Source organism: Symphalangus syndactylus, chromosome 14 (assembly GCF_028878055.3).
Source record: "Symphalangus syndactylus isolate Jambi chromosome 14, NHGRI_mSymSyn1-v2.1_pri, whole genome shotgun sequence".
Lineage (NCBI taxonomy): Eukaryota > Metazoa > Chordata > Mammalia > Primates > Hylobatidae > Symphalangus > Symphalangus syndactylus.
In genome coordinates, this window is record NC_072436.2 from 116,464,297 (window position 1) to 116,481,029 (window position 16,733).

Here is a 16,733-nt window from a genome sequence, read left to right on the forward strand (position 1 = left end):
CACCACTGTGCTCCAGCCTGGGCAACAGAGAGAGAACTCCTGGCTTCAAGCGATCCTCCCGCCTCAGCCTCCCAAAGTGTTGGGATTATAAATGTGAGCCACTGCGCCTGGCCCTATTTCCTCTTTCTTTTTTTTTTTTTTTTTTTTTTCTTTTTTAAGTCAGAGTCTGGCTCTGTCCCCCAGGCTGGAGTGCAGTGGCACGATCTCGGCTCACTGCAAGCTCCGCTGCCCGGGTTCATGCCATTCTCCTGCCTCAGCCTCCCGAGTAGCTGGGACTACAGGCGCCCGCCACCACGCCCGGCTAATTTTTTTGTATTTTTAGTAGAGACAGGGTTTCACTATGTTGGCCAGGATGGTCTCGAACTCCTGACCTTGTGATCCGCCCACCTCGGCCTCCCAAAGTGCTAGGATTACAGGCTTGACCTATTTCCTCTTTTTTGAGAATCGACTGAGGCCCCTTGAACTTCCATAGGACTCTTCCTATTCTTATTGATTACCCTGAGTTGCCAATAGAACTACGTTGTTGCATTTCTTGTAAACAATTTTTTTGTTGAGATAGGGTCTCCCTCTGTAGCCTAGGCTGAAGTAGTGTTGCGATCATGGCTCCTGCAGCTTTGACCTCCCAGGCTCAAGTGATCCTCCTGCCTCAGCCTCCTGAGTAGCTGAACTACAAGGCACACACCACCACATCCCGCTAATTTTTTTTTTTTTTTTGAGATGGAGTATTGCGCTGTTGCCAGGCTGGAGTGCAGTGGCACGATCTTGGCTCACTGCAACTTCCTCCTTCTGGGTTCAAGCAATTCTCCTGTCTCAGCCTCCCAAGTAGCTGGGACTATAAGCACGCGCCACCACGCCCAGCTAATTTTTTTTGTATTTTTAGTAAAGACGGGGTTTCACCACGTTGGCCAGGGTGGTCTCGATCTCTTGACTTCGTGATCCGCCTGCCTCAGCCTCTCAAAGTGCTGAGATTACAGGCATGAGCCACTTGCACCCAACCCATCCAGCTAATTTTTAAATTTTTTGTCGAGATGAGGTCTCACTATGTTGCCACGGCTGGTCTTGAACTCCTGGGCTCAAGCGATTCTCCCAACTCAACCTCCTAAAGTGCTGGGATTATCGGCATGAGCCACCACACCTGGCCTTCTTGTAAATCTGTTGACTGGCTTTTTGGACGTGAACACCACAATGTGCTATGACACCTGGGGCTGGGCCGTTATCAATTTGTAATTTTGTCCCTAGCATTTGAGCACAGATCACTCTGCCACCCACTTGGTGGGGTGACAAGAACAAGTTTCTATCCATTTGGCAAATAGGAGCTTTCTTTGATTTGTCCTGACAACCTTTTTTTTTTTTCTTCAGAGAGAGTCTTGCTCTGTCGCCCATGCTGGAGTGTAGTGGTACTGCAACCTCTGCCTCCCGGGTTCAAGTGATTCTCCTGCCTCAACCTCCTGAGTATCAGGCGCCCGCCACCATGCCCAGCTAATTTTTTATTTTTAGTAGAGACAGTTTCACCATGTTGGCCAGGCTGGTCTCGAACTCCTGACCTCAGGTCATCCGCCCACCTTGGCCTCCCAGGGTGCTGGGATTTCAGGTGTGAGCCACTGCGCCTGGCTCTAACAACTTCTTTACAGCTGTGAGGGGAGAGTCTACCAATGCTTGATTTCCTGCCTCTAGCCCTGGATGACTTGGTGACCAGGTGACATGATGAGCAAGGCACTAACAGGAAGAGGAAGCAGGAAGGGACTCTACATGCCCCTGTGCTCTCAAGCAGCCTCAAGTTTTGTCGTCAAGATCAGTTCTACCTATGGGACAACTTTCAAGAATGGCACAAATTTTGACAGCAGCTATAGCTCACAAGGATTTGAAAATTAAGAGGTTGGCTGGCTGAGAGGCAAGGGTGCATGGGCAGAGATGAATAACGCATTTCCCAGCTCTTCTCACTGTGTACCTGTCCTTTAAGACTCAGTTCCAGTGCTGAACCCATCTTACGGCATCCCTCAATCCCGACCTCCCATGTGGGAGCCCAGATAGTCCTGCCCCAAGGCTGGAGGGAGAAAGGCCAGCTCCCACGTCATCCCAGCCCCGCACCTCACCTGCGCTTCCCAGCAGCCTTTGGCAGCGTAGTCCCTGAGTTTTCGGAAGCTGTGAAGGCATCGCCCAGGATCTGACACCTGTCAGTGGGAGAAGATCACCGAGCCTTTATACAACTGCGTCTTGGGAGGAACTCAGAACCAAGACCCAGAAGGGCTGACACTACGCTAACTTCCCACCTCTTCTCTCAAATGGTGGGAGTCATTTTTGGGGGTGCCAAGAACAGCTGACTGACTAGTGGCTCCTGGAGGCTGAGAGACCGGGAGCAGCAAGAGCCGCCTCCCTTTTGCGGACAGAACCGCATCCAAGGACCAGCATCAACTACGCCTTTGTCCAGCGTAACTGCCCCCTACCCAGAGCAGGCTTCACTCACATCTGTCCTCCTGTCGCTTTCCCAGAGGAGGTAGGAGCTGGTCAGACATCCCTGATGAGCAGCCTCCTCAAACAGGTCACGGGCCTGCTGCTGCTTCTCTTCATCCTAGAATAAATCCCAGCAGAGTTCATTCTTCTCCTATTCTCCTTTTCATTTTTATTTTTTGAGACAGTTTCGCTCATCGCCCAGGTTGGAGTGCCATGGCGCAATCTCGGCTCACTGCAACCTCCACCTCCTGGGTTCAACGAGTTCTCCTGCCTCAGCCTCCTGAGTAGCTGGGATTACAGGCGCTCACCATCGTGCCCAGCTAGTTTTTGTGTTTTTAGTAGAGATAGGGTTTCACCAGGTTGGCCAGGCTGGTCTCAAAATCCTGGCCTCAGGTGATCCACCCACCTTGGTCTCCCAAAGTGTTGGGATTACAGGCATGAGCCACTGTGCCTGGCTGGTTTTTTGTTGCTGTTGTTGAGGCAGAGTCTCCCTCTGTCACCCAGGCCAAAGTATAGTGGCATGATCTTGGCTAACTAAAACCTCGGCTTCCCAGGTTCAAGCAACTCTCATGCCTCAGCCTCCTGAGTAGCTAGGATTATAGGTGTCTACCACCACACCTGGCTAATTTTTGTGTTTTTTAGTAAAGATGTGGTTTCAACACATTGGCCAGGTTGGTCTCAAACTCCTGACCTCAAGTGATCCATCCGCCTCAGCCTTCCAAGGTGCTGGGATTATAGGCATGAGCCACCATGACCAGCCCCTATTCTTTACTTCATGTTCAGTCACTCTACTCACCATCTTCCTCCTTTTCCATACTTTTTTTTTTTTTCTCTGAGACTGAGTCTCACTCTGTTGCCAGGCTAGAGTGCAGTGATGCAATCTCAACTCACTGCAACCTCCATCTCCCAGGTTCAAGCAATTCTCCCTGCCTTAGCCTCCTGAGTAGCTGGGATTATAGGCACCCGCCACCACGCCCAGCTAATTTTTGTGTGTGTTTTTTTTTTTTTTTTTTTTTTTTGAGATGGAGTCTTGCTGTCGCCCAGGCTGGAGTGCAGTGGCGTGATCTCGGCTCACTGCAGGCTCCGCCCCCAGGGGTTCACGCCATTCTCCTGCCTCAGCCTCCTGAGTAGCTGGGACTACAGGCGCCCACCACCTCTCCCGGCTAACTTTTTGTATTTTTAGTAGAGACAGGATTTCACTGTGTTAGCCAGGATGGTCTCAATCTCCTGACCTCGTGATCCGCCCACCTCGGCCTCCCAAAGTGCTCGGATTACAGGCGTGAGCCACCATGCCCGGCCAATTTTTGTGTTTTTTAGTAGAGACATGGTTTCACCATTTTGGCCAGGCTGGTCTCGAACTCCTGACCTCAGGTGATCCACTCACTTTGGCCTCCTAAAGTGCTGGGATTACAGGCATGTAATCGTGCCCGGCCCCTATACTCTTAAGTGGTAACACACATTGCTCTGAGCATTAATAAAGTGAGTTATCTAATTCATAGCAGAAATGACTTCTCTACAGAGACACCACTCCAAAGCCAGTGAGGAGCATGAACTCAGGAGCTCCGGTCACAAACGCCCTGCTCTCTTCCTGGAAGGGTTTACGTTTGGGCTGGGCCTGCGGGATCCCTGGATCAGCTCTGCACCACCAAAGGAACTGCCCTCAACTGCCAGGATAGTGGTGGTGGCCCTTAGTGGTGGCTCTCAGGGCTTCTCCTCAGTGTCCCTCGCTGGTGCATTTGCCAGCCCTGTCACTAGAAGCCACCACGTTCCCTCAATTTGCTGCAAAGGGGGTTTACGGATCACAAAGCCCATTAGGACATCAAGAGCAGAGAGGTCCACATGAGCAGGAGAGGCCCACCAGGAACAGGGGCAGCAGACAAGCGAGCATGGAGGTTCGATGCCTCCTTGAGATCTGCTCTGCAGTTCTCACCGCCCCCCACTCCCCCGCCAGGCGGGTCATGGAGCCAGGATCGGAGCCCGTGGCCAGGACCACGTGTGCCCCCTGGCTTCTCCAGCTAGGCCTTTCTGGGCAAGGCTTGCCTTTTTTTTGGGGGCCTTGGACGCCCTCTTCTGCTGCTTTTCACTTCCGGCATCTTGGCTAGGGATGTATCAAACACAAAGGCCCAGTGCAGAGAACAATTTGACTCACCTCGAACAGACTCAGCACTCTGCCCAAGCAGTGCAATATGGATGCTTTGTGAGTCTTTAAAAAAAGGAGAAAGAAGTGTGATTTCCAGCAGAGAGAACTGCCCAGGGGCCACCACTCCCTTGTCTGTCTTTGTGTCCCATGCCCATGGCCCTACTGTCTGGCCCTCCCTCCCCTGCAAGAGGGCCACTCCCAGATTTCACTTTTTTTTTTTTTTTTTTTTTTTTTAAATGGAAACAGGGTCTTGCTCTGTCACCCAGGCTGGAGTGCGCTGGCGTAGTCACAGCTCATTGCAAACTCAACCTCCCAGGCTCAAGCGATCCTCCCACCTCAGCCTCCTGAGTAGCTGGGACTATAGTTATGCACCACCACCCCTGGCTAACTTTTTGTATTTTTTGTGGAGTCGAGGTTTCATCATGTTGCCCAGACAGGTCTCGAACTCCTGGCCACAAGCAATACTCCGGCCTCGGCCTCCCAAAGTGCTAAGATGACGGGCGTGAGCCACCACACCTGGCTGGATTTGTGTCTTGAGCTCCAACGGCCTCATGCAGCCTCAGCCCCATGTTTCCAGCTGTCAGCATGTGTACCCAGAACTCCACAGCCCACCCTGGCTCTCAGGCTTCCTCCTCTGTGCCAGCTAATTTCCAGATGTGTTCCCCATATCTGCACTCTCAGTTTTCTGCATCTTCACTTCCCTTAGGCTCCTGACTTTCTACCCTTGGGGTCTTCCTGTGTCCTGGGACCCTGCAGGTGGCCTCGCAGGTGCTGCCCCTCGCCCAGACTCACCCTCTGCAGCTGACACTCTGCCCTGAGGCTCTCGTGAACCACGGCTTTGCAGCAGCTTCCGCTCACCGACCACGGAGGGCGGATGAAGAGCCAGATGAAAGGCGCAGCACCCACGTTCAGCCGCTCAGCGAGACTGAAGAAGCGAGAGGCCTTCAGGCCATTCACTTCTGCGCGGGCCTCATCAGACACAGACACTGCGGGGACAGACAGGACAGAGCCCAGGGATGTCTCTTAGGGACGGAATGTGGAAAGCTCTCCAAAGTCTTGGTGGAAAGTGTAATGCCTGAAGCCCACCATAGTGCAAACCAGCTGGTGTTTCAGGAGGGAAGAGCCCGGCAGGATGGGGCCACCTGTCTTTTCTCCCCCTACTTCGTTGATGTCTAGAACAGGTGGGTCATTGTGATCAATGCCCCTGCTGTGGTCCTCCCAGAAGCCTGGATTCTGAAGGTCAGGGAAAGGAGACCCTGCGATGCTTCATGTCCCACCCTCCCTCCAGCTGGGAACCACCGCCTGACCCCCTGGTAATGGGTCCAGGGCAGGGGTGGGGGTTCTTTTTGGGATGAGGAGAGTATTCTAAAATTAGACAGTAGCAATGGTTGCACAACCCTGTGAATATACTAAAAAACCACAGAATTGCATGCTTTATGTCTGCGAACTGCTCTCTGATGGGAGGGTAGGGGTAGGACCTCAGCTCCCCTGATTGTGGAGGAGGGTGTTGCTCATGGTCCCTGTCAGTCACAATTCTGCCAGCCGGCCAAGGGTAGGGACTCTCTCCCGGCAAGACACCAGATCGTTTAGAAGTAGAAATGTGGGAGGCTACATCCCAGTCTTTATTTGTTTTTGGGAGCTGGGACAGATCGTGGGCTCGTTCCTTAGGGTGCTGGGTAGATAAGCAGTAACTGGTAGAAGAAAAGGCTGCGCAAGTTTCTTTCAAGGAGCACCTGGCCTCTGGAGATGAAGGGATCCAGGCACCAGGCCAGCTCTAACCTGCCTGTACCTGCTTCCCGTTTAGAAGCTTGGCTCTGTGTTACAGGGCACGCTGACCTCTGTCTCAAGAGTTCTAACAGAATGGCCAAGGAGAGGGCCAGCATCCACAGGCGGGTCTGCGTGCTCACGGCACAGAGGGCAGGGAGCCCGAACAGCCCCCGTGCTGAGGCTCTGGCTCAGTCACTCTTTGCCAACTGAAATTAAAGGGTTTGCTAAAACAAGAGGTGACTCTCGTAACCTACCAAGTCAGAGTATCATTAGCAGGTCCCTCAGCAGGGTACCTCTGGGCACGAGCTCCTGAGAGGAAATGGGAAGGCAGGCCATCGGATAGCGCAAGGACAGCGACTGAACTGCTAACACGGGGACCACCTATTCATAGGGCCAAAGGCTCACACTTATCTAAAGCGCCAACATGCAGGTGGGGTGAGGACTTACGGCCTTCATTGTAGAGGTAGGCTATGCCCAGCTTCACAGCAGCTTCGAAATTCCCCTTTTCAGCAGCTCTGAAACATTAAGAACATAAAGCATCACAGTATTTTATGCCACAAATGTTATGAAGCACCACAGCACTTGAAGAAGTCAGAATACTTGTTCCCCGAATCTAATATATATATACATACATATATGTGTGTGTGCATATACATACATATATATATGTGTGCATATACATACATATATATATATATGTGCATATATATATATATATATATATATATATATATATATATATATATCTGAGACAGGGTCTTGCTTTGTTGCCCAGGCTGCAGTGCAGTGGTGCCATCACAGCACACAGCAGCCTCAACCTCCTGGGCTTAAGCCATTCTCCCACCCAGGCCTCCCAAGTAGCTAGGACCACAGGCATGTGTCACCATGCTCCGCTAGTCAAAAAAAAAATTTTTTTTTTCTAGAGACAGGGTCTTGCTATGTTGCCCAGGCTAGTCTTGAATTCCAGGCCCAAGTGATTCTCCTGCCTCAGCCTCACAAAGTGCTGGGATTGTAGGTTTGAGTCATCATGCCTGGCCCTAGAACATTTTTTTTTTTTTTAGACAGTCTGCTCTGTCGCCCAGGCTGGTGCAGTGGCGTGATCTCGGCTCACTGCCAGCTCCGCCTCCCAGGTTCATGCCACTCTCCTGCCTCAGCCTCCCAAGTAGCTGGGACCACAGGTGCCCATTACCACGCCTGGCTAATTTTTTCCATTTTTAGTAGAGATGGGGTTTCGCCATGTTAGCCAGGATGGTCTCGATCTCCTGACCTCATGATCCTCCCGCCTCAGCCTCCCAAAGTGCTGGGATTACAGGCATGAGCCACTGCGCTCGGCAAAACATTTCTTAATATCGTGTAGTCAAATATGAATTATCCATTACATGCTATGACACAGATGAACCTTGAAAACACCAGCGTCCGTGAAAGAAGCCAGCCACGAAAGACCACGTGTTGCATGATTCCATGTGAAATCCTCACAAAAGGCAAATCCATAGAGATAGAAAATCGATTAGGGGTTGTCTAGAGTTTCTAGGATTGTGGGGAAAATGGGAAGTGACTGCTGATTGGGAGAAGCTTTCTTCTTGGCGTAAGGAGAATGTTCTAAAGTTAAGTACTGGTGATGTCTGTACAACTATCAGTATACTAAAAACCAATGAGTTATATATTTTACTTATTTATTTACTTATTTACTTATTTTGAGACGGAGTCTTGCTCTGTTGCTCAGGCTGGAGTGCAGTGGCGCCATCTCGGCTCACTACAACCTCTACCTCCTGGGTTCAAGCGATTCTCCTGCCTCAGCCTCCTGAATAGCTGGCATTACAGGCAGGCGCCACCATGCCCAGCTAACTTTTGTATTTTTAATAGAGACGGGGTTTCACCATGTTGCTCAGGCTGGTCTCAAACTCTTGACCTCATGATCCGCCCGCCTTGGTCTCCCAAAGTGCTGGGATTACAGGCTTGAGCCACCGTGCTTGGCCACATTTTTTTTTTTTATTATTTTTTTGAGACAGTCTCACCCCATCACCCAGGCTGGAGTGCAATGGCGCAATCTTGGCTCACTGCAACCTCCACCTGCTGGGTTTAGGCAATTCTCATGCTTCAGGCTCCAGAGTAGCTGGGACTACAAGCACCCATCACTGCACCTAGCTAATTTTTGTATTTTTAATAGAGACAAGGTTTTGCCATGTTGGCCGGGCTGGTCTCGAACTCCCGATCTCAAGTGATCCACCCGCCTTGGCCTCCCAAAGTGCTGGGAATACAGGTGTGACGCCACACCCGGCTGAGTTATACACTTTAAATGGGTGAACTATGTGATGTGTGGATCATGTCTCAATAAGAAATATATACATTCCCCCTGGAAGCAGCCCAAGCACGGCCCTGGCAACATGGCTGCCTGCCCTGGTTGGCTGTCAATCTGGATTTCTGGCAACTCAAGTGGACGAGGGTCACAGCGAATCCCTGTCAGAAAAATCCCCACCTGAGATCACGAGATCAGGAGATCGAGACCATCCTAGCCAACATGGCAAAACCCCGTCTCTACTAAAAATACAAAAATTAGCTGGGCGTGGTGGCGCATGCCTGTAATGCTAGCTACTTGGGAGGCTGAGGCAGGAGAATCGCTTGAACCAGGGAGTCGGTGGTCGCTTCAGCCTGGTGACAGAGCGAGACTCTGTCTCAAGAAAAAAACAAAAACAACAACAAAAAAGAAAAATCTCCACCTGAGCTGTGGTTCCCTGGCTTGTTCTGAGGGCGGCTGGTACCTGGGACCATGAGCACACGTGGACGGGGGCCAGGGTGCGGGGTGCAGGTTGGGGTGGGATCAGCCAGTGAGTGAAACGCTATAGGATAGAAATCAGATGGTTTTGACCAAAGGGAAGGAAGGCTGAGTGAAGTTTCCACAGGAAGGTGACTCTTGTCTCGGTCATATGGGAATGGATCACAGCCCTCTGGAGGCACTGCGGGCCCGTGTCAGTGGCGTGAGGGATGACTGACTGCACGGCCTGCTGGAAGGCGTGTGGCTTCTGCGGCCTGATGCATGAGGTCTGCCACCCTCAGTCACTCCCTAGGGGATGAGGCAACGTCATGGGACACAGCAACAGGAAAATCGTTGCTGAATCAGGCCGTGAGACACAGACTGGCACATAGGGAGGCCAAGGCAGAAGACTGAGCCATCCTCAGGGTGCAGAGATACCTTTCAAAGAGCTTCAGGTTCCCTGGAGACGGCCACAGTTCCTGGAAGCTGGCACACGCCCACACACTGGCGTGGTTGTCCACCAGGTCCTTCAGCTGGGAGTGTACCTGCAGAACAACGGAGGCAGGGGCTGGGTGATGGAGGGAGCACCCAAAAGCCCCACGCCTAGAGGCTCTTGAGGACGAGAGGCAGATGTAGGGTCTCCTGTCTCCCTCCCCATCCCAAGTAGTTGAGGTCCCCAATCTCTGTGTGAAAGTAACTGTCGCTTTGAACAGATAAAAGAGCCCAGAAACGAGTTTCTTTGAGGTTCTAAAGCAGGGCAGAGGACAACGATCTGGGAAGGAGGGAAGAAACACCTAGGCTGAGAAAGAGGGTTTGACATCCCTGCAAAGGTATCACCCCCAAAGACAGGGGAAACACTCTAAACAGGGGCAGGCAGGACGGAAATGTGTTTTGTGCTTCCCCACTGGAGGCCTTCTAGTGGGAGTGTGGAAACAGGTCACAGGGACTCAGGGCAAAGAACAACACCCACGATGGAGGTCTCAGGTAGAACCCGGAGCCTATGCCCTGGACCAGCGCAGGAAGTGTCCAGGTCAGGACCGGGAGCATAGGTGAGCACTTTATGCACCAAAGTTTCCACTGCCATTGGAAATTCAGCACCCCCTGGGGGTCCATAAAGTGTGTCACACCTGCAATGGAGGTGGCTTTGGGAGTCAGAAAACGGGGTCTTGCTGGCATTTCCCCATGAATCCACTGTATACTCTAGGTTAAGTCACTCAAAGTAAGCCTATGGTTCCAATATCTAGAAAATAACTCCTAGAGTCCATTTCAGTGTTAAATGTTACATGGGATTTGTCCTCAAGAATATATTCTTATTCTTTTAAACACTATCCTATTTTTTAAGGGATGCAAATTTCACTGCCATAAAAGGGTACTTTCAGCTGGGTGCAGTGGCTCATGCCTGTAATCCCAGCACTTTGGGAGGCTGAGGCGGGCGGATCACGAGGTCAGGAGATTGAGACCATCCTGGCTAACACAGTGAAACCGCAACTCTACTAAAAATACAAAAAATTAGCCGGGCGTGGTGGCGGGTGCCTGTAGTCCCAGCTACTTGGAAGGCTGAGGCAGGAGAATGGCGTGAACCTGGGAGGCGGAACTTGCAGTGAGCAGAGATTGCGCCACTGCACTCCAGCCTGGGCGGCAGAGCGAGACTGTCTCAAAAAAAAAAAAAAAGGGTACTTTCTTTGTTGACACTGCAATGAACAGAGGCAACTTTAGTGTGCTGGAGTCAGCAATAGGAATTTCTGTAATCAGAATGTCTTAAAGAAAGCATCTGATAATGATATCATCCTTGTTTCCTTTTTGCCCTCTTTTTTTTTTTTTTTTTTTTTTTTTTGAGATGGAGTCTTGCTGTGTCACCCAGGCTGGAGTGCAGTGTTGTGATCTCAGCTCACTGCAACCTCCACCTCCCAGGTTCAAGCAATTTTCCTGCCTCAGCCTCCCTAGTAGCTGGGATCACAGGAGCGAGACACCATGCCCGGCTAATTTTTGTATTTTTAGTAGAGACAGGGTTTTGCCAAGCTGGCCAGGCTGGTCTCGAACTCCTGACCTCAGGTGATCCACCCCCCCCCCCTCGGCCTCCCAAAGCGCTAGGATTAAGGCGTGAGCCACCGTGCCTGGCATCTGCCCCGACCTCTTTTTTAGCCAAAGTTTTGTACTGACAGTTAAGAACACAAGGCCTTGATGGTGTAATCCACAATGCTAGGGCTCATAGTGTTTTCATCCAGGGACTTACAGCTCGGACAGCCAGCACGTCCTCTACAGAAAGCCATTTCAGGATGTGAAAGAGCACATCTTCGGGGAGACTCAAGATGGTCAGGTTTCGGGGCCTCCTCCTTATTCTTCGCTTTGTACGATAACAGAAACACTTGGCACACCTACAGTGGACCACTGAAGGAAAAAAGACAGAAGCCTTGATAAGATGAAAAATTATTCCATATACACACCCTTGAAGGGAAAAAAAAGGATAAGAGTGACATCTGAAGATGATCTAATGGTTACTATTCCCTGTGCCACAAAAGATGGAACTATGCTTCTTGTCCCGAACAAAGATTATGTAAAGGAGTGGTACTGCACAAATTACAGAAGAGATCATTCATTTTCAAATAGTCCACAAATATTTATGGCAAATAGCGCATATCATGTAACTTGGCTATTGGGAAACTTTCTGATCCAGAGCCCACATGACAGGCAGGAAGGGGACAAAGCTGCCGAGGCTGAGGACGGTTTTCCTTCCATTTCACTCTCAGGAAAACTCCTGGGGCCTTTGCTGGATAGCTTTGTTTTTTGCACACGTGACCAAGGTGCATAATGTTCAACAAGGATCTGTGGGTTTGAAGAGTCTGGTTTTCAAGTCCAAATTAGAAGGGTCGGCCCTGGAGAGAAGCCAGACTTGGAGGCCGGGGCAGTGTGCGTCCAAGTCTCAGCTCTGCAGAGTCTCAGTGTGCCCTCCACTGTAGAATGCGGGGTTGACAGCTACGCAGTAAGGTTGTTGCTCAGGTCCCAACACAAACCTAGACCTGTAGGTTTGTGTACAGATGCAATCATTAAAGGTGAGACGGGCATTCCACCCACCAGGCAGGCAGCCCAGACATGCTTCTCAGATGTGCTCTCTCCTCTTCCCACAGCTGGATTTTCCAACTCCTACTCCAGCAACCCCTTCCTCACTCTAAGCAGATAACCTTAGCCCTTATTTCATAGGGAAACAGAAGCCCTCAGACAGGAACCTCAGGATCCTGCCTCCCCATCTACAAATCTACCTTTCTATCCATTCTTCCTTCCAGTCCTGAAATGAAGCGCCACTCCCCTCTGTGGGGTCAAATCCCTCCCCGACTTTCTAGGACTTCCTAGCGATTGCTCCCGGCTCCCCTCTCTGGACCCGTCTTCCTGTCAGCAATTAAATCAGCTGCAAAAGCCAAACGTATTCCAGGGCGACGAATTCTCAAAGATTCTATAGACCTCTCCATAAAATATTCCTCATTCTCCGGCTCCAGGACAGATACTTGCTAATAGCTGAAACCACAGCTCGTGTTTCCTGTGCCTCAACGCGCGCGGGGCCGAACGCTGCTTCCCAGAGCTAGTTCCACGGCTCCGCTGGACGGAGGCTCGGTCAGGGCCAGGCCGGGCTGTGGGATCGCTTCGCCCCCACGCGCTCCGCAGCCCTATCCCCGACCAGGAGGCGGAGGTGTTTGGCTCCCCGGGACCCGATCGCCGCCCCAGGAAAGCGCCGGAAAACGTCGCCGCAGGGGAAGGGGCCGAGGGGCTCGGGCGCCCGCCGGGCATTTAAACCGCGCGCCCGGCCGCCAGGGCTCCCTGCGCGGGACGCAACATCCGCCCCGCATTAAAGAGCTCGAGCCGGCCCTCTTCAGGCCGCCAGGGCCTCCCCTCCCGCGGGACCCGCCGTCCGCCCCGCAGGGCAGACAGAAGGGGTGTGGGGCAGAAACCCGCGGACATTGCCCCGCACTCACCGCCGCCGCTCCCCATCGCCGCGCTCGCTTAGGTGCCGCCGGACCCGCCTGAGAGCGCGCCCGCGCTCCGGCTAGAGCGCGCGGAGCCCTCGCGCAGGCGCAGACCCCGCCCCGCCGCCCACCCCGGTTTTCAAACGCGCCCGGCCCTCCCATTGGCCTGCCCGGGGGGGCCGCCGCCGGCCCCGCCCACGTCCCGCCCCAGGCTCGCCTCATTTACCGCCCTCCACGCCCACCCCGCCTGCTCCGGGCGCCCGCCATTGGCCGCGCCAGGACGCGAATTCGAACATTGGCCGCTGATTGGTGGAACCCGCGTGGCCGCCCCGCCTCCCCAAAGGGGCTGGGGTCCCGGAGGAGCGCTTCCCCGCCCGCGAGCAGGGGTTTCTAGGCGTCCCCTCCCGGCCGCGTGGGTCCGGGCTTCGCCGCTGACCCCGGCGACCGGCATCTGCGGTGCCTGATGGGCTGCGAAGGCGCACGCCTGCGGCCAGGGGAAAGAGGACTCCTTGGCGTCCCTCGCAGTCGCGGCCGTGATCCAGCCTGGGACAGCCCCGACGTGGCGCTTCTAGGACGAGGCCGTGCCCTGCCCGGCTCCCGGGGTCGCTCCTGGGCCCGCGACCCTCACCCCCAGCCTGCACAGCCTTCCTTTCCGCCGCCTGCTTCAGGTGGAGACCCTTGGGTTTATGGCTGAGCCGCTGCTGGGCGGGGATGCTGGCCCGGATCGTGGTAGAGAAAGAGGAGGTCGGAGCCGGCGCTGGAAGTCTCCCCCGCAGAACGCTGACCCCTTCTTCCCGCGAAACGTGGCGCACACTGGACGCCTCAGTGCTCCAGCCCTGGGGCAAGCCCTCCCCATCACTTTGGCCAGATGCTGCCCCCTGTCTGGCCTTCTTGGCTGCTACCTGGGAGCTGCTCGCCGCGGGAAGTGTGACATCTGCTTGCTCTTGTCTTGGGCAGAGCCCATCCGAGCTGTCCTTCAGGAATTAGCCACACCGCACCCCTTTTACGGCGCAGGCTATCAAGGGGAAGACACACAGCCTCCTGAGTGTCTGGTGGAGGACAGAGGGGCTTTTCCTGGGGAAGGCAGGGGCCTGGACCAAGGCTGCCCACCTCTCCCTCACGCTTCCCTCAGTCTGCACCCTTCCATCCTTCCGGGTCCCCATAGAACCCCTTCAAGTACTGGGCCTGCCCTGGGCACACAGACAGGAGCCCTGGCGTGCAGGCTTCAGCCGGCCTGGAGCAAGAGACAGAGTAAACACGTGATCACAGCACAGGGTACAGAAGAGTCCGTGGCCCCAGAGAGGGCCTGGAAGTTGGGACTATTCCCTGTCCCGGAATCAGGAAGCGGGTGAAGGAGGGTGAAGAGAGGACAGGCTGAGCGAGTTTGGGGCCTGTTCCCCAGATGTCCCATGTTCTCAGCCCCCAGATTTCTTATCCCCTTATCTCACTTTTGTCCTCCTGGGTTACTGTTTCCTACTTTGTCACTGTTACCTGTCTCCCCCTAGGGCAGAGGTGCACTTTCAGGGTTAGCTTCCATAGCATCTTGAAGGGATTAATCAACTAGAGCCAGCCATGAGCACATTAGCCACACCAGCTGCCTCTAGAATCTAGAACAGCATCCTTGGTCCCTAGGTTGTCGTTTAGCTCTATCTTGTGCTTTGTGTCCTGATCACTCTCCTTTCAATATGGAGAGGCAAATTTCTTTTTCAGGGAGCAGGAGTTGTCTTGACTGCAGCCATGCCTGCTCTTGCCCCACACCCTGCACTGGCAGTGGGAGCCTCTAGGGCTGCCCTGGGGTGATAAGTGGCGCCTCCAGGGTGTGGGCCCGTTTCCCACTGGGCTTCAGGAAGGTGAGACCTTGTTGGAAAAGTCTAAACTGTTAGGAGCTCAGGGAAATTCCTGGTGGAATGAGGTGTCAGTTGAAAATGTTATGGGTAGTGAGGGGCACGGGAGAGAATGGAAAATGAAGTAGCTTGGGAGCCTGAGAAATCCCACATTCAGAGAAGAAGATGGGCTTTCAGTGGAGGCAGAGAGGGGCATGGGAGGAATGAGAGCTGGATGTGAGCCCAGGGAGTGGCTTTTTTTTTTTTTTTTTTGAGGCGGAGTCTCGCTCTGTCGCCCAAAGACTGGAGTGCAGTGGCACGATCTCGGCTCATTGCAAGCTCCGCCTCCCGTGTTCACGCCATTCTCCTGCCTCAGCCTCCCGAGTAGCTGGGACTACGGGCTCCCGCCACCATGCCCGACTATTTTTTTTGTATTTTTAGTAGAGACGGGGTTTCACCGTGTTATCCAGGATGGTTTCCATCTCCTGACCTCATGATCCGCCCAACTTGGCCTCCCAAAGTGCTGGGATTATAGGCGTGAGCCACCGTGTCCGGCCACGGAGTGGCTTTCATCACAGGGAGCAGTCACCTGAAACAAGGACTGAGGAGGGTGGGTTGGCGACCGTGGGTGTGCGACGCCGTTGTTCTGGGCAAGGGGTGTAGGAAGCATAGGCAAGTCTTGTGCATGACACTTTCCTGAGTGCTGGCTGAGAAGAGGCAGAGACCAGCATCTGCACTTCCCAGAGGGGAGCTGAGGGGCCTGTGGCAAGGGGCAGAGTGAGCTCTACAGAGAGAGAAAGGCCGCTGAATGGAGCCCGTCTCAGAAGAGAGGTGAGTGTACATGACAAAGGCATGTGGCCACATCCATCTGCATCTGGACAGTGTGATGGTCTGGCACCCATGGGGCCTCTGCTCAGTGGTTCTCATGCTGGAGCTGCATCAGAGCCCCTGCTATAGGGCTTGTTGCAGCACGGATTGCTGGCCCTGCCCCAGGCATTTCTGATTCAGTAAGTTTTGGGTGGGGCCCAAGAACCTACATTTCTAACAAGTTTCCTGATGGTGCTGCTGCTGCTGGGACCCCACCCCGAGAACCTCTGCCCCAGTGCAACCCTGGCTCCCCTGCCTGTTGATGTGGGAAGTTACTGCCTGCCTCTAAGCCAGTCTACCCATGTGGGAGGTGGGGCGCTGTCCACTTCATGGGTGGATATAGGATCACATGCAGCCCTAAATTTGCAGGAGCCAGGGAAGAGGATGAAAGCCCACACATCCAAATATTTAAATATTGTAACATCCTGACTTAGGCTAGCAAACTTGTCAATATTTATTTCCTCCTTCCTTCAGAAGAACAGTGACATTATCACCGGTGAGGCCGGGTGTGAGTTTAGAATCATGGTCTCCATGAAGCTTCACTCTTGCATGTGACCATGGGAGCCAGCCCCACCCTGGCCTACGGGCACCCTCCTTTCCGTTTCTGGCTCTATCCTGCTTTCCAAAGGATCTGCACACGTGTGGAAACCTCCATGAACCCATCCAAACTCCACCCACAGTTCTGCAGAGCCGCTGCTTTGCTGCATCTCGCGTCTCAGGGTGCGTTGGGTGGCGTGGCCTGCCCTGGGAGGGAGTACACTGGATGGACAAACCATCTGGGCAGGGGATTCTAGAGAAGGAAGAGCTCAAGCTTTCGGTGAGCATTTCCCTCTGCCCTGCAGACTTCTTGCCCATGAGCTAGGGGATGACCAGGACAGACCCCTTGAGGCCGGGCTTGAGGGTGGTGTGATCAAATGACACAATGCCTGCAGGGCACCAGCCACAGAGCTGGCACCTGGTCGGGTCATGGTTAGTAC

At 53.4% G+C, this 16,733-nt stretch overlaps 1 protein-coding gene across 2 annotated transcripts in view; it reads right to left on the minus strand.

Annotated features, from left to right (window-relative positions):
- CCNF (cyclin F) overlaps window positions 1-13,200 on the minus strand; it is a 31,666-nt gene extending 18,466 nt beyond the window's left edge. Inside the window, exons 1-8 of one of the 2 annotated variants that reach the window (XM_055242786.2) lie at window positions 13,076-13,200; window positions 11,344-11,498; window positions 9,549-9,655; window positions 6,806-6,873; window positions 5,384-5,577; window positions 4,601-4,654; window positions 2,465-2,569; window positions 2,094-2,171 (exon numbers count right to left, since the gene is read on the minus strand). In XM_055242786.2, the coding sequence (XP_055098761.1) occupies window positions 2,094-2,171; window positions 2,465-2,569; window positions 4,601-4,654; window positions 5,384-5,577; window positions 6,806-6,873; window positions 9,549-9,655; window positions 11,344-11,498; window positions 13,076-13,091 (777 nt within the window). In that variant the 5' untranslated portion in view covers window positions 13,092-13,200. The remainder of the gene's footprint in view (window positions 1-2,093; window positions 2,172-2,464; window positions 2,570-4,600; window positions 4,655-5,383; window positions 5,578-6,805; window positions 6,874-9,548; window positions 9,656-11,343; window positions 11,499-13,075) is intronic. The other variant, XM_063618339.1, reaches the window with a different exon arrangement.
- Window positions 13,201-16,733: the final 3,533 nt, after the last annotated feature.